General features: G+C 36.3%; 1 protein-coding gene across 1 annotated transcript in view; it reads right to left on the bottom strand.

The window, feature by feature from the left end:
* The window catches only part of LOC120637189 (voltage-dependent L-type calcium channel subunit beta-2), a 246,361-nt gene extending 235,008 nt beyond the window's left edge, over nt 1-11,353 (bottom strand). Inside the window, exons 1-2 of the mRNA XM_039908877.1 lie at nt 11,224-11,353; nt 4,823-4,938 (exon numbers count right to left, since the gene is read on the bottom strand). Of these exons, the coding sequence (XP_039764811.1) occupies nt 4,823-4,900 (78 nt within the window). The 5' untranslated portion in view covers nt 4,901-4,938; nt 11,224-11,353. The remainder of the gene's footprint in view (nt 1-4,822; nt 4,939-11,223) is intronic.
* Between the last annotated feature and the right edge of the window lie 6,354 nt (nt 11,354-17,707).

Here is a 17,707-nt window from a genome sequence, read left to right on the forward strand (position 1 = left end):
AATACACAGTCCTGGGCCGCTTGCCTCCAGCGGCTCCCAGCTACTCGCCTGATGTCATCTGTCCACGTCGTTGGGGGCCGACCTACGCTTCGTTTACCGGTGAGGGGTCGCCATTCCAGCACCTTAAGAGCCCAACGCCCATCGGTTCTCCGAGCTATGTGCCCCGCCCATTGCCACTTCAGCTTCGTGACTCGCTGAGCTATGTCGGTAACTCTAGTTCTTCTACGGATCACCTCATATCTAATTTGATCACGTAGAGTCACTCTCAACACAGCTCTCTTCATCGCTCGCTGAGTTTCTCTGAGCCTTCTTATGAGGCCGATAGTTAGCATTGACATTACAGCTAGCTAGGAACTCAACAGTTGCTCTTCTCCAGCTCCAAAATGTAACCGTTACAATTAAACAACTAGGTATATTGTAGAACCGCTCAATCCTTTCCACTGGATATAAACAAGCGACTTACTAGAAAAGGTCATATTTCGGTCACGGTCATTAGTGTTATCAGCATATCGTCTTAGGAAAGTAAAGAAAACCTTTGTGGGGCTGAGTATATGCTTTTATAAAATGATAGCGAAAGTAATATTAGATTTACCATTACATTAGTTAAAAAATGTATAAAAACACATTTAATACATCGAGGTTACTATACTATTGATGAATTTCTTAATGACAAGGTTGCCTGGAAACAAGCCGCTCCGCTTTCATCTCACACAAGATAGAACAAAAATTGTTAAATTGTAAAACTATGTTGGAAAAGAGCAACTGCTGAGTCTCTCGCCGGCTTCTTCTCGGTAGAATCTGCCTTCCGAACAGGTGGTAGAGACTACAAACAGACATACGTGATGTTTCAAAAGTGGTTATATTAGGCCTACTTGAAATAAATGTTTTTTTTTTTTTTGATAAAACACTGCTTCTCACACTCTCCGCTCCATACATCCGTACATCCTCTGCCCTGCTGTACGCTAGGTAAGCTACGTCATAATACAGTTGTGGTCTTTTTCCCCAGTAGTCTTCTCGGAACGGTCCCGGAGCGTATAATAAATTTGGGCGAGCACCGACGCCTCATTATGCGGTACGCCCTACATTCCGCCGGCGCACAATTTGACGAAAAAGTTCGCTTTGTTTTGGACTATTGTTTCACTTGATCGCGCATCACGAACTTATAGAAGTTCCAGAAAAAAAAGCCAATCAATATGCTGCCTGAATTACCTAACCTTGAGGTAAAATCGTTTGAATAACTTTGCGCTTGCTGCAATTCTATAGTCTAGTACTCAGGCATAAATTATACGACTGGATAGGCTGTATGGTCAATAATCTTTGCCTGTATTAAAGGGGACAAATAAAAAAACAACTCTATAGTCTAGACTTTTATGCAAAACCTTTTTCATTGCCTCCTTCTCCTGATATGTGAAACGGGTAACAAAAACATCTGTAGCCTTGAGTCTATAACGAAACTGCACTTTACTAGGTATGAGCACCGCAACGCTATCTCAATCTATCAACAACATGGACTATTTCTTGCGGTTATTGTACCTAAAGGGATGTATTAGTCATATCCCAGATTTAGGCTACCATCATCCGAAATGAAAGAAAGAAAGAAAACTTTTATTTGGGTATAACCGAGAATAAAACTACACAACAATTATAAGCACGATGTTAATCCAAAATGGTATTCGACCCAGCGCTCACAGAATTAAAAAAATACAGAAACCGTGTACAGATTTAATATTGTAGCATAAACCACTCCACTTTAGATTGGTTTCTCGACAAAACGGTTAGTCACTTCGTATCATCTAGCAGTTGACAGTAATTATTTTACCTCTAATGTTTTATGTTCCAAGCGTTGACCATAAAATGGGAAATAAATTTGTGACCTAGCAACATTCCGCGGGTGTAATGTGAGACGCGCGCGGAGCGTTTCCACTGTTTTAGAACACAATGCACTACATACAATAATGGCGAATGAGGGTTCTGTATGTTTTTAATTCAATGCCAGCGCTGACCATCCGTTAAGCCAGACGGGACGTTTGGACGGTAGGTACTGACGGAGCAAATAAATTAATAATAAAATGAAATAGTAAATATTACGTATGAGAGTTCAAATCAAAAACCGAATTAATAAAAAACAAAGGCCCGTGCTTAAATGTTTTGGTGCTTCTACATAATATCATAAATATATCAAATAATTCAAAATCCAAAATGTTTTATTCAGGTTCCCAGGCACTTATGAAGCATTCATACATATATCTAATACTAGCTGTTGCCCGCGACTTCGTCTGCGTTTGATCTTGTTTTTTGATGTGGCATTCAATTTAGTTTTGTTCTAAAAAAAATTAAAGTATTCAGTATCGCTAATCCTTAAATGAGGGGTTTGCTGCTGTCCGCTGAAATTCAAAAAAATCAAAATTCATTTAGTTCTTTCTAGAGGAGGAGTTCTTACCTCTATCTTCAACCACATTCATCAGATCTTCAAAAAGTTTGGGCAAAATTAAACACATATTATAACCTCTATAGTATTTATAAAAATAATTATTTCAATCGGTTATAATTTGTGGGAGTTGTCGTCAAACACTTTCATTCCCTCTCCCAAAGGAACCGAGCTTAATGTCGGGATAAAAAGTATCCTATATTACTTCTAACACTTTCAAAAATATGTGTACAAAGATTCATGAGGATCGGTTGAGTAGTTTTTGCGTGAAAGCGTAACAAACAAACTTACATTCACATTTATAATATTAGTAGGGATAGGGATGTTACCTTTATTGTTAGGTGTTTGATAACTTCATTCATTAAATTAAAACTAAAGCTCTGAGGGTACCAAACGCTTCCTGGTCTAAGAAGATCCCACAACAAACTTATCCGCGTTCTTTTTTCTTATCACCATTTCACAGTCTAATAATATTTAGCTATGAAGTTAGAGCAATTCACACCGACGGCCTTTTTATCGTTTAAGTAATCCTTAATATTACAATAGGATTTTTCTACAAGCTTACGTATTATCTATTAAACTTAGTTTTTATTTAATTTGCCATATCTATACGATTCCAAACATCACCCGCTTACTTAATACGGAACCATCGCTGGTTACACTCGTCCAGCGAGACAAAATAAAACATTAAATTATCCTGAGCATTTTTCTAAGTCAATTAAATGCCCCAAGATGGCGGACTTTGGCCGCCGTTTTTTGGAACAATTTGAATGTTTTACTGTTATTAGTTATGCTATGTAGCTGTCGGCAAATTCTAGGTATAGCTAGCAGAAAAAGTTTAATCTATGACGTTTTGGTAACTTGCTTATGTTACCGCTTCACAGATATTTCAAATATGGGTTTCGGTAAACAACAAAAATTACGATTTCGGTTAGATAGCACTGTCGGTTTTTAGTTCGGTGTCAAACACATGTCACATTGTCATTAGCTATAATATTGTATATAGCATTAACACCGTACTCCATGCAAATTTGACAGATTAAAGTTGAATAGAAGCGGTCGTTACTTTGCGGAAATCCATGGTATATTATGAAAATTAAGCTTAATCTGCTATACTCCGCGAAAAGCCTTAATCGAATGAATTACGGCGATATTTATAGAAAAAAAACATTTCACCAACACTAAGATTATACTAAGTATTGGTACAAAATGTATGCCTAGGAATATCCTTAGGTTAGGCGTTTCTTATTTAAGCATTGACTTATTCTTCGTTAGTGAAAACGGGCATGAGTGTAGTTTAATTGCCTATCGGGTTGGGATTTTGTGGGTCAGGTTACTTTAGTCTATTATAAAAATTAAGGTTAATTTGCTATACTCCGCGAAAAGCAGGAGAATTTGTATGGTGTAATTTATAATTTCTTCAATCCTTATACTACAGGAAATGTTACCTTACAATGAATAATTGTTAAGAACAACATATCAACGTTTCGGAGTGACAAGTACGTAGAGAGTAAATTGCCGAACATCTGTTTAGTGTGGAGTATAAGGATTGAAGAAATTATAAATTACACCATACAGATTCTCCTCCTTTTCGCGGAGTATAGCAAATTAAGCTTAATTTTCATAATATATCATGGAGTCCGCTGGGTAACGCCTGCTTCTGTCCAATATTTAAGTCTATATTTTAGTCTATTTTAGTTTAGTTTACACATATGCTGGAACTGAAAAGTTGCTAAAAGTTTCAGTGGAGTTCAATAATACACACACATACTGCCACATATCGTCACCTTGTATACTCTAAATGATTACCAGTTACGATTATCAGCCTTACCTACGTATTCAATTATTTTTTTTTTTTTTAAGCGAGCCATTTTTATAAGGAGAGCACTTCCACCTATAACACAGGTTTACACCTAGCTTGGGGACAGTTGATTTCTGTAGGTATATCCAAGTTATTTATAAGAATAATATAAGTTATATCCAGTGGTATGCACAGGGTATTCAGATGATAGAAATTGAAGAAAATCTACAGTACAAGTATATAAAAATATAAAAACATAAGGATAGGCATTATAAGAGTTATAAAAAGCCTACCCTTAAGTATATATAACTCGTACTGGAGATTTACTTCCTTTTATATCATCTCCATACCCTGTGTATTACAAATTAAAATTAGAAATTTTAATTTGTAATTTTTTTTTTTACATTGCATATTAATATTTTTTTATTTAGTTTAGTTTTTAATTATTCTATTTATGTTGTAGTGTAGTGCGTAGTGATGGGTCATAGATACCAAATAAATAAATTAAACAGTTATTAATTGTTATATTAGTTTTGTAGTTAGTGTAGTTCGGTCGGGGGTGCGACAGCTACAAGTGCGCGAAGTCTATTTACCTGGTGGGGGTGGGGGTGCGGCTGCGGGCGGTGCTGGCGCTGCGGGTCGCGGGGCTCGTGCGGGCGCGCACCGCTCATACTACGCCGCGGCGCATGCCCACTGACGCGCCTCCGCGCTGCAACCAACCGACAATCACATCAATCATAATCATTATAATTCAGTACAGTGAGCGAATTCAGTAAGAAGAGGTGACAGCCCAGTGGCAGTGGCATGCACAGACGATATGAGGATAGGCATTGTAAGATTCATAAAAAGCCTACCCTCAAGTTTTTATAACTCGTACTGGAGATTTTCTTCATTTTATATCATCTGCATTCCCTGTGCATACCCTCTATCCACGCCACTGCCCAGTGGATAGGTAATTCTCACTAAAAGCTGTACTGCTACTAACATTTCCTGTCCGATATACTAGACTAGTAGTATAGTGATAAACGACTAAGACACCGGGAGGTATCTTTGCGACGTTCGAGTCCATGTAGGACTGAGGTGCATCATTTTTCATTTTTTTTTTCATTTTTCGGAAGGACACTTGCCGATAACCACCTGAGGGGTTGCTACGGCGTCACCGGGGGAGTGGGGCGAGCGCGAAAGGGCCCCAGGGCTCAACGACATCGGGGGAGAAGTGGGAGACGTCGACCTAAGGGTACCTCCTGCGAGGACTCGGACCTCGGCTCGGTTCGACGTTAATCTGACTGTTGGTGGACTTTTGGACTAATCATTGTTTAGTCCGATCGCCCCCGTGACCGTGGTAAGGATCCACGTCCGGATGACGTCAGAAATCGGGGCCCTCGTCTTCGCCGGCGAGGACGCTGTGTATGTTGCGTGTGTGTGTGTGTTGTTGGGACACGTTGTCGGTAGTTATTTTATCGTCAGGGTCGTCAAGGACATGCTTCGGACGTCGCCGCTTTGGCTCGACGTCGGGGACGGGGGTATAAGTGGACGCCTCGACCACTAGGGGGTTGGGGTGTCGGACTGCTAAGGTGCATCGATAATGCAGTCGTATTTATATCAAAATAACCACCGACTCAATGTCATGAACATTGGTTGTTAATCAAATATAATTTTGATTGTTTCTCGAAAACTATCTATTAACTATTTAATTCAAAAATCAAGGAAACAGCAAGTAAGGCTCACGTGGTCCGTAATAAAAATATCTTATCTCTGAACTTATACAATGCTAATGTGGTAGATTGATTAAGCATTTACATTGCGATTGTGCGATCAGTTGGCGGCAGTTCATTTTTCGTCACCAAAATCTGACCTAATAGATAAACTTAATGAGCAGAGATCTCGATGACACTACTTACAATCAAGCAGACAAACAACTTTCAAATGTATCCGCCGTTAACCTTTGGTCCGCGGTGCAAAGCCCGAGCCCCTCTCTACTGTTACCTTTATAAATTGTTTGTGTCACAGTGATACAAAACGCCGAAGATAATTGCTTCGCTCAATATTCTGCTAATTGAAGCAATTTATAAATATTCTTCTTCTAAATATATAAAAGAGAATGTGTGTGGTGGGTACAACTAAACTTTCAGGGAATCTCCGGATTGACCTGGCGAGTAATCCTGTAGTTTGGTGACGATCGGAGCACTCCTATTTTTGAACTGTCAAACTGTCAATACAGCTTTTATTTACTATGATGATATTCTATTGTACATGGGTGTAGATAATGATCTTCACCCGCTCGAGAAGAGAATAGAAGATAATGAATACGGAGATAAATAAATGATTTAATATATTATGAGACTTAAATTAAAAATTGAATGATGTAAGTTTATTGTTTAAATAAAATAAAGCTTGTGTTATGGGTACTAAGATGACTAATGAATATTTTTATGAATAATATACATAAATACTTATAATATACATAGAAACGCAGCAACTGAAAAACATTTATGTCATCCTGTGAGGAGAGCAATCGCTTAAATCGCTCCTCCAAAGGAACAGCCTTCGAGATACACCACTGTCAGTAGGACTAGCATGCGCATCGCGAGAAAATTATGTCTAACCTTAAGCTTGTTTATCTCTATATACAAGAATATGAGTAACGGTTAAACTAAAATATCCCGTTTAACGCTTGTTAGCTCAACACGATATAATATCTCTTAAAACATATAAATAGGGAGATAGGTAAACAAAGAGACCAATTAAATAACACTTACAACCACTGCAATCTTCAATAATATATATCTCTCTCATTTAAATTTAAATACGACAAATATTGCTGCCAATTCTGTTGATCATGAAACTATAAAATAAACTAAATTGAGAGGTCTCACAGTAATGCTATATTTTTGACAATCTTCCGTTCTTAAATAGTTTAGTTTAGAGATTTGTTGAAATAGTATAGTGGTATATTTAAAAAAAAATATTTCTAAAAATAACCGCAAAGCTAATTATATATTTGCTTTACGGGTACGTTACTATATTTTATGACAGGTTTTTTTTAAATTTTAAAGTTAATGCAATTTCACCAAAGTTAACCCTAACACTTGGTTTCGCTCGGCCTACTATTCGGTGTAAAGTTGAAATAAGGAATAATCAAATCTTAGCTCCGTATCTAGGCTTCTGCATATCAACGCTTCATTTGTCGTTCGCCCGATACTACTTTCCTCATGTATCGTTATTTGTGAAAGTTGTAATTTATGTGCGTTATGTTTCGCCTATTTGACATTTTTATTTGAACATCGTGTCTCGTAAATTAATATTACATTAATACCCTTTACTTCTATTTGGACTTTGCAGTTAAATTCCTATACCTATTTACCGCAAAGATTTCTTTAAATATTTTAACGCTGACATAGATGTAGACATAAAATTTCTATGTAAGCGTTTAATAGGTATATAGTAGCGCATGCTCGCAACTTCGTTTGCTAACTAGAATGTCTTGTTTCCAGCGGAATAAAGAAGTTTTTTTAGAACTGCTTAAGGTCAGAAAGACAGACCGTCCAACTATGGCTACGTTATTTTCTTCTAACTGTAACGGTTTACACTGAAGATAGCTAGTTAAGATGGCATAGTTTTTGACTTACTTAACACTTATTCTTCTTCTACTTATTCTTAATTAAAGCTTGTGTTACTTTTATGTTTAAGCTATATAAGAGTACAATGTGATCAAAACCCAATCAGCAATTTTTGAGTGAAAGTTTAAGAAACATCCATACATCTTCAAAAACTGTCAAGTTTATATTATTTATAAAGAATACTAATGTATCTTTTTAAATGCAAAACATTTTTGTTAAAATTAGACTTGGCTGGGTACTGCCGTTCGCCCCGATTCTCCTAAGGCTTCGCTAGTAAAAATTGTAGCTTTAGCTGGTGATTAGTTACGACAATGTTTTCTCTCTATCCGTCATAAGATTCCTTTGTGTCCCCCAGCACGACTAGCTAGGCAGGAGGCAATTATCTCCCCGGGGAAAGTATAGAAATTTATCTTCTCCCTTCTTCAAAAGTGGAAATATTAAAATCCCCCCGTATATTACTACATATCTTCGTTCCTACCTATACTGAGTTATATAAATTATGGAACGTAAACAAAAGGTTTTTACATTTATCGTTGTCGACCTACCCGCATTCTAAGTGGTAATGTGAATAAGTAACGATTTTGTAGCATTAATTGTGAATGTTAATATATTAATCTATTAGACTAACAAAGCAAAAATTTGCCAACGGCTAGGTGTACGGAAAAAATATTTTGAGTTTATGCTTACACCTTTAAATTAAGACCTGTGATGTATATTATGTGTAATGAGTTAATAAATAAAATAAAATATATATTATTTGGATATTCTTATAAATTTTTATCCTTTCCCCGCGGATATAATTGTGTCCTGCCCATGCTAGCCGCGCTGCAGAGGGTCAGGAATGAGATAGGAATAATCCGGTAATTTGAACTTCGCAAGAAGATGACAAAATATACCGTAACAACACTACCGTAACGTATACGTTGTAAACTTTAATAAAAATACTTATTAAAGTTTACAACTTTGTGAAATAGCATGGCGGGCGATGCTACGTGTCGGTGTATTTTGTTGAATAGTGCATGAAAGTTTACATAATAAGCATTTTTTGTCAGAAGCAATACGCAGACAAAGTCGCAGGAAAACTCTCATAAAAAAACAGAATTTAACTTTTTTGTTGAATAGTGCATGAAAGTTTACATAATAAGCATTTTTTGTCAGAAGCAATACGCAGACAAAGTCGCAGGAAAACTCTCATAAAAAAACAGAATTTAAATTAAACACATTAAAAACCACAAAGCAATCTTATGTCACTTTCAGTGGATGTCCAGAACAAAAGTTTCTGACCCTCTCTAAAACAAAACAAAAGATAGAGATGGCGATATAATGAAAACGCATGTAAAGCTCGTGGCGGGTCAAGTTATATTGGTGTTTAAAACTACTGCATCCGCCAAGGCTTTCCCGGCCAAGGTCAAGAGAACTGCAGAAGCTTCTGCAGCCATAAGTATCATATACATTATGTACTTGATTTTTGTGATAAACATATATCTATATTATTTCTCTTAATTAATGTTAGATACGCCTTTTGATGATTATAAGTTTCTTTATAATGTCGAAAACACCAATTTATGTTTTCAGTATAAAATTACAAATAAAAAGCATAATTTTAAATATCGCAGTTTTTTTTTTAAATTCTAAGTAAGCGTCATATTATATATCATTGCCAAGTTTAATTAAAATCTGTTCAGTGGTTTAGACAATTTCGAATTATTAATATTTGTATGGAAATATCACAATGTTATTTTTAAAAAGTACACACCAAAAGTTATGCAGTATACACAAACAACTTATAAACTAACTTAGAAATATAGAAATTTCAATTATTATTATTATAATAGAAACTGCAATATTAACTTACATCGCGCTTTCTTGCGATTTTTAGATAACTATATTCAACTTATTTTTTTCGCGTTTTGTCCGGTTAGATATCTACAGGAACAAACTTATCAACAAAACTATCCAAAAACAAAACTTTCTTCAAATCTTCAGAGACATTTTCGAGATACACGAAATATATTTATATATATATAAACAAGCCTATGCCCGCGACTTCGTCCGCGTTTGTTTAGTTTTTTAAAGAATCGCGTTGGAATAGTTCATTAACCCTGGCTTTTAATAATAATGTAATGTCTATTTCCAGACCAGTTTTAGATTTAATTCATTTTTTCGGTCTTGCTGAGCCAAAACTGGGAACTTGGTATACAAAGTGTCCCATTTTTAAGCTAGATTCCATCAAAATCAGCGAAGGTTGAGCCAAACATCGATAAGAAACATTTCTCGATTTCTCGATTGGAATAGTCCGTTCTCTCTTTTCGAAAATTTTAATTAGATCTCTAGGACCCACTTCATCATATCAACCCGTTACTATCTCACTACTGGGCACGGGTCTCCTACCACAATGGGGGTTAAGGCCGTAGTCCACCACGCTGGCCCACTTCGGATTGGTGGAGAACACACAAACACACACACCTATGAGAACTTTATGGAGAACTCTCAGGCGTGCAGGTTTCCTCACGATGTTTAACTTCACCGTTGAAGCAAGTGATATTATAATTTCTAAAAACGCACATAACTTAGAAAAGATAGAGGTACGTTCGGTGATTCGAACTTGCTCCCTCGAAAGTGAACTCGGAGTCCTACCCACTGGGCTATCGCCGCTGCACACTTGAGCAAAATCAAAAAATCATCAAAATCAATCCAGGAAAATCGACATTCAACAATACAATACAATAGCGAACGGTTTTTTTTTTATTATTCAAAATATTGTCTCTGATACATTATTTAAATAAGCTATAAATATTACAATCAAATTAAAATATTGTAAATAAAGACATTTAGATTGTAATGTTAATACTTTAACAGTATAATATAATATTAATGAAAAACTCTTATTGTAAATATTAGGGTTTTTTTTAAAATAAAGACAAGCTTATATAACGTGGTTTGGATTATCAAATACAGTTGTTCTAGGTCTAATCAACAAATAAATATAACGAAAAATTTCTGCGCTAGGCATGCGCAGAAGCGATTTCACCAAAAGATTATATCAAAAAACCAATTAATATGTATTAAAACGACTTGAAATTGTTTACAAACAACTTAAAAAATGTTAAGGTGATTTTTCGTATGAATAGTTCCTGTTATATAGTATTAATGCACATGTAAAGAAAAAAAAAAGAAATGGATATAAAATATTGATTTTCTTTTCGTAAAACTACCTCGTTAACATAATAATATTATCTAGCTCGATATGCTTATATATTTATATGATGTTTATGGCGATAAAAGATAAAGGCTTTATTTATGTTCGCTCTGTTATATCGAGCTGTCAAACGCAACAAGAATCGGCAATCAGTCAACAGTGTAGCAATACTTACGCTAAACACTTATCGATCTGGGTTTAGATGGACCCGGAACTGTAACGATTCACTACACTATAGTTTTCCACTGTATGTCCACTCAATGCACTTTTTTACTGAATTTTCACGGGGTCTGCAGTTTTCAGGCGGTATCACTGACATTTGTCATGTGCGGCTGCGCTCGGGTGTGCTCGGGGAAACACGGAGTCCTTCGGTGGTGTTCGCGAGCCGTCGGGTTATATTGATCGCAGCTGGCGCCCGGCGGCCCGTCGCCGGTGGCGCCCCGGTCGGCGCTAATGAAAGCTGATGGATCTCTATTATTTAGCCTCTGAGCTACTGTAGATTGTGTAGTATGTGACAGATAGGAATATTGGTCGTACAGCGAGGTATTAAAAAGAGGCTATTTGGCAACCTCCGTGGCGCAGTGGTCAGTTCAGTGTTCTTATGACTGGGTTCGATTAAATTGCCCCAATTTGGGAATTTATAATTTCTGAGGCGGTGATAGCCGAGTGGTTAAGGCTTTGGCTTCCCTTTCGGAAGATCGAAGTTCAATCTCATGCCACTGTAACTTTCGAAGTTATGTGCGTTTTGAGCACCGGTGAAGCATGTGATATTAAATCACTTGTTTCACCGGTGTAGGAAAATGTCGTGAGGACACTTACTTGACTAAGAATTCTCCATATTTTTATGTGCATACTTACTCCATGCCTGCCGATTCAACCGACATAGATGTGCCTCGAAGCAAATAAGCGATCCTATTATAGTATAAAGGATTACGTAAACGATAAAAAAGCTTGGGTGTAAACAATTGCTCTAACCAGGTTGCTTCTTAAATATTTTCTAATGACAATGTGCGATGGTGATAACAAAAAGAACACCCGGCTAAGTTTGTTGTGGGCTTCTTCTTAGTCCAGGGCGCGATTGGAACCCTCGTAGCTTTAGTTTTAAGTTTACGATTGTAGTTATCGCCATCACTACACTGCTATGTACACATTTTGTATATAATAACGCATCAAAAGTGCCATCTATGTGCCTATTTGAATAAAGAAATATTTGACTTTGACTTTGACTTTGATCCGGTACAATGTCGCTTAGAAAAGCTTAGAAAGCAATTAGGGGATAAATAAAACTGCCTGACCCCCAACAGGTATGCCCGCTACTACCTTAGACTCCACCAGGTGATATTGCATTCTAAGGCTTTATTGAAGATCAATAAAACTAAAACTTGGGTATATAGTTTCTACTGTCAATAAAAATGAGGATGCTGTGGCCTGGATCCGAAAGAGATTACTCTCGTTGCAACATTTACTCAAGCTGATAACGCGGTGACGAAACATTGTCGCCTTAATCGAACGTGTTGCCAGTGATGACTTATGGCTCTGAAAAGTGGTCGCTAAGTGCAGGTCTCATACATCTCCCGTTGAGCCCCTTGAGCCTTCTGCGGGAGATGGAGAGAGCTATGCTTGGAGTGGATGTCTACGTGATCAAATCAGGAATGAGGAAATTCTTAGAAGAACCACATAGCTCGAAGAGCCGATGGTCGTTGGGGTCCCAAGGTGCTGGAAAGACGCAGCGTTGATAGACCCCACCACGAGGTGGACGGATGACATCCGTCGACCACGTTTCAGATCCGTAAGTCATTACTAGCAACACGCACTGCTTGAAGAGTTGTCTTCTATCTGATCTAGTTAGTGAGGAAATTCGGGCGAAAAGATGTCATGAATGTATATGATACTCCTACTACTGAATAAAATTATCATTGGAAATTGAGATTAAAGTTTACAGTTAAAATCTTTGTTGCAACTTAATCCTGACTTGATCTTAATTTGACGGCCGATTGGCGCTGTGGGCAGCGACCCTGCTTTCTGAGTCCAAGGCCGTGGGTTCGATTCCCGCAACTGGAAAATGTTGCATTAATGTTTTTCAAAAAAATATTTATCAGAAATCTAAGGACACATAACACAAGCTACGCTTACTTTGGAACTACATGGCGATGTTTGTATAACGCCGTAGTTTATTTATTTAATCGAGTAGCATTACTCCGCCTATATTTGGACCATATTATAAACTCTCAGACAACACTGTTCTAGCCCAAAAACTGGAAATATCTTTTTATATTTAGATCTCACTGAAGCGTGACACCAAAAGATCTATTTTTCTTAAAATTATTGAAATGTGAAAATATTGTGGACATCCGCTCTATCTTTTTTCACCCTCGAAGACGCTACGCAAAATTAATGGCACTTTTATTGATTTATTGGTTGCTAAATTAATGATTGATTCGGGAAAAGTTTCCCGAAATCCCACCAACGTGATGGATGGAAGATCAACTTGTACTTCCTGGTGTTTAAGAGAAAATTTAGAATGTTCTTTTTTTATATGTAGGTACGAGATAATTGTTTATCAAGTTTAGAAAGCCCCTTTATCGATCTAAAGTATCTCGACGCCGGAAACGATACACTTTTCCATTTCTTGAATCACCTTTGCGAAGTTTACTACCCAAATTGTACTTTAACATCAGTTTACCCCCACTATAAGCTTAGCTTGTGATAGAGGTACTAAGATGACTGAAGAATATTTTTATGAATAATATACATAAATACTTTTTATATACAGATGTATTTTATAATTATTTATGTATGCTGGGTAATTAAGAAATTCATAATTTCTTTATTTTCTCTGGTCTGGTCTGTTCTAATGGGAGGCTTCGGCCATGGCTAGTTACCACCCTACGGTCTAAGACTTGGGACTGGATGGCGATGTGTGTATTGTCGTAGTATAATTATTATTTAATTATTGAAGTTATACTTCTTTTGGCGCGTTAGGGAAAAATTATGAGAATATTTTTTTTACGATGCGCACATCGTCACAAAATACCGACACCCTGAGGTTAGCTATAAGGTATGACAGAGTAGACTTTAAATTGTAAAGTCTGCGGGCTCATTCCGGTGTTCTAATTGATTCAATTGTACAAAAATCTCAAATTTTAATGTTGAGTCAAACTGGGCTGACCGATAATTTGTCTATAAGAATTCCAAATTTGACTACGTTTATTATGTCCATTTCTTCTTTAATTAGGTATGTCAAAATATCTTTTCGTTATTTATTTATTATTATATACTTAAATAAACTTTATTTAACTAGATAATGCGTTATAGTAAAACTTTCAATGTATTAAATACCTACCTTGTTTCTATTGTTACTGTCTTTTTTTTTTCAATAAGGCGGAAAATGAAATTTTTGAAAAGAATTTTATCCTGTTACGCCAAAGAAGTATTACTTCTAACGCGTGTACATAAGTACACACACGGTTTTTATTTATTAAAAAAATATCTGGCCCATCAAATGTTTAATTTTTTACCCAGTGTAGAAAAAACGGAACATAGTTGTGGAGCTCTTGTACCGAATCAACGATAGGGACACTGATTCATTTTGTGTAATAATTAATTACACTTGCATTTCTTATCTATAAGCGCGCGCAAGCATTCCCCTCTGGCGATGGAGGGGATGAATGGTAAAAGAAAAATAGGGCTATTAGTTGCGTAGACAGTGAAAAACATGAGCATTAAGTAAGGGTAGTAGCTGATAGTGGTCAATATGGCGTGAGGCTTCACGGGCGAGTACTTTTTTGATGAATTGAATAAATAAATAAATATACTACGACAATACACACTGCGCCATCTAGCCCCAAAGTAAGAGTTGTTTGTGTTATGGGTGCTAAGATGACTGATAACTTTGTTTTTTTTATGAATAATATACATAAATACTTATAAAATAACATAAATGAATGAATACACTTTTATTGTACACCAAAGAAAAAAGTAGTTACAGAGATATAAATACATGTCAAGAGAGTACAATTTGGTGGCCTTATCGCTACATAGCGATTTCTTCCAGGCAACCAATGGCGTAAAAGGAATAAACATAGAAAAGAGGTAGGTGGTGCAATAAATAAGATTTAATATTATACAAATATATAAATAAAATATATATATATATAAATATAACTATATATATATATATATAAAAATATATTACATATAAATACAAATAAAATATATAACATAAATACCTATTTAAATATATAACATATAACATCCATAATTTATATGAAATACATAAATAATTAAAATTACACACTTACAATTACATAATAAGTATATAAATATAATATATAAACCATAAAAAAACATTCCTGTTCATCACACAAACATTTTCCAGTTGTGGGAATCGAACCCACGGCCTTTGACTCAGAAAGCAGGGTCGCTGCCCACTGCGCCAATCGGCCGTCAAAGAACCAATTCAGTAATTCATTTAAGGGTGATTGTATCTAATTTTATAACAAATTACCAGATGCAATCTTAGAGATGTCTCTCAATAAGTTCAAAGTTTATATAAAACGTAAGGCTATAGCAGAATCCTCTTATAACATTAACATTTAATCCACATGAATGATAGAAAAGCTTAGGTTTTAATTGCTCTAACTTCTTAGCCAAATATTAATTTAACTGTGAGATGGTAATAACAAGAAAAAAAACCCGGCTAAGTTTGATGTGGGCTCTTCTTAGACCCTCGACATTTGGAACCCACGTAGCTTTTGTTTTAAGTTAATGAATGTAGTTGCCAACATCACCTAGCATATTATATGCACGAGCGCTTTAGAAGTGCTTGTTATAGTCCATGTAGGACTGCGGTGCATCGATAATGCAGTCGTATTTATATCAAAATACCCACCAATACAATGTCATGAACATAAATATCTGATGAAATTAAATAGCATGCATCTAACGGCAAACCGTATGGTTCTCAAATGGCGAATTATGACCTGTGCTGACCTGAACATTAAAACTGTAATTCAACAACAAACAAATAATATCGTTATATGACATAGCGCCGGTAGTTCGCATTAAAGCTGTTAATAATTTTAGTGATATTAATTATATTCTTAGCGTATTCCATTACTCGGACAATCTGAATTATTTGAAGATTATGCGAACTACCGGCCTCGGACAGCGGGTCAGACCACCGTCTTATCGCATTTAATTAAATATCGTATTATGTTAATAGAAATTGAACGGCCGAGTGGCGCAGTGGGCAGCGACCCTGCTTTCTGAGCCCTAGGTCGTGGGTTCGATTCCCACAACTGGAAAATGCTTGTGTGATGAACATGAATCTTTTTCAGTGTCTGGGTGTTTATCTGTATATTAAGTATTTATGTGTATTATATTCATAAAAATATTCATCAGCTATATATACCCTTAGCTTGTGTTATGGGTATACCTGTACCCATAACACAAGCTACGCTTACTTTGGGGCTAGATGGCGATGTGTGTATTGTCGTAGTATATTTATTTATTTAATTAACATGTCAATCTGCTAAAGCAAGGAACACTTGTGCGCCAGTGCTCGGAGAGTTGATAAAGCTGTGGCAGAAAAACAATTTTAATCCTCTCCTCTGTGAGAAAATTGTCTCCTGTCCATGCTTCCAGCCGAACATTGTAAAATTTACTCGTATTTATTTATCATCCTGTTAAGCAGGATAATTTGTGGCTATTTGCCCTACACACCACATATACCTGTTTCATAGAGGTGATGAGGTGTAAAAAAGAAAAAAAAAATAGAGTATATAGATGCATTCAATTGAATTTAATTAAATAGGTTTCTATTTTTCTATTATTCATCTCACTAGATTTAATTTAAGTGTATGGTCCTCGCTCCAGAGATGGGCGATAATAACTTCGACACAGTCGAAGTCGAATTTGGGTTTCATGATACACATTACCTTATGTTGGCCTTATTTTGTACTATTTTTAATTTTCTGTGTAACTGTTTTTTTTTTTTTTATTTATATAATACACACATCGCCATCTAGCCTCAAAGTAAACGTTGCGTGTGTTATGGGTACTAAGATGACTGATAAATAATTTTATGAATTATATACATAAATACTTAGAAAATACATATAAACACCCAGACACTGAAATACATTCGTGCTCATCGCACAAACATTTTCCAGTAGTGGGAATCGAACCCACGGCCTTGGACTCAGAAAGCAGGGTCGCTGCAAACTGCGCCAATCGGCCGTCAATTGAAATAAACTTATTTGTGTAGTTTTTATTACAAAACAGCCGCGGACGATTGGACCTAAACAAATCTGGCTTGAACCAAAGCTGAGTACGTCAATGCCAGCAGTTCAGTCGTTTCTTCACTGCTGGCTAACATTAAAAAGCAACAATGCAAGCAATGGTGACGGTCTAAATTAACAATATCCGCCTGTGACATCTCAACGAAGTCGCCGAGCACCGAGCGCCGAGATTATATTATTTAATTGCTAAACTACTCAACATTTTACGAGTCAATATATCGCAATCACACGAACAGTATAATTTATTCAATTTCGTTTTATTGCGCGGTTTTACTGGTATCTATTAATTTGAGCTCATCAACGTAGTTTTTTTAGAATTCCGCGGTAAGCAGGCGCGCTGTATGCGCGGTTTCGTAA

The sequence above is a fragment of the Pararge aegeria genome, chromosome 3, assembly GCF_905163445.1.
Source record: "Pararge aegeria chromosome 3, ilParAegt1.1, whole genome shotgun sequence".
In the NCBI taxonomy this organism is placed as follows: Eukaryota; Metazoa; Arthropoda; class Insecta; order Lepidoptera; family Nymphalidae; genus Pararge; species Pararge aegeria.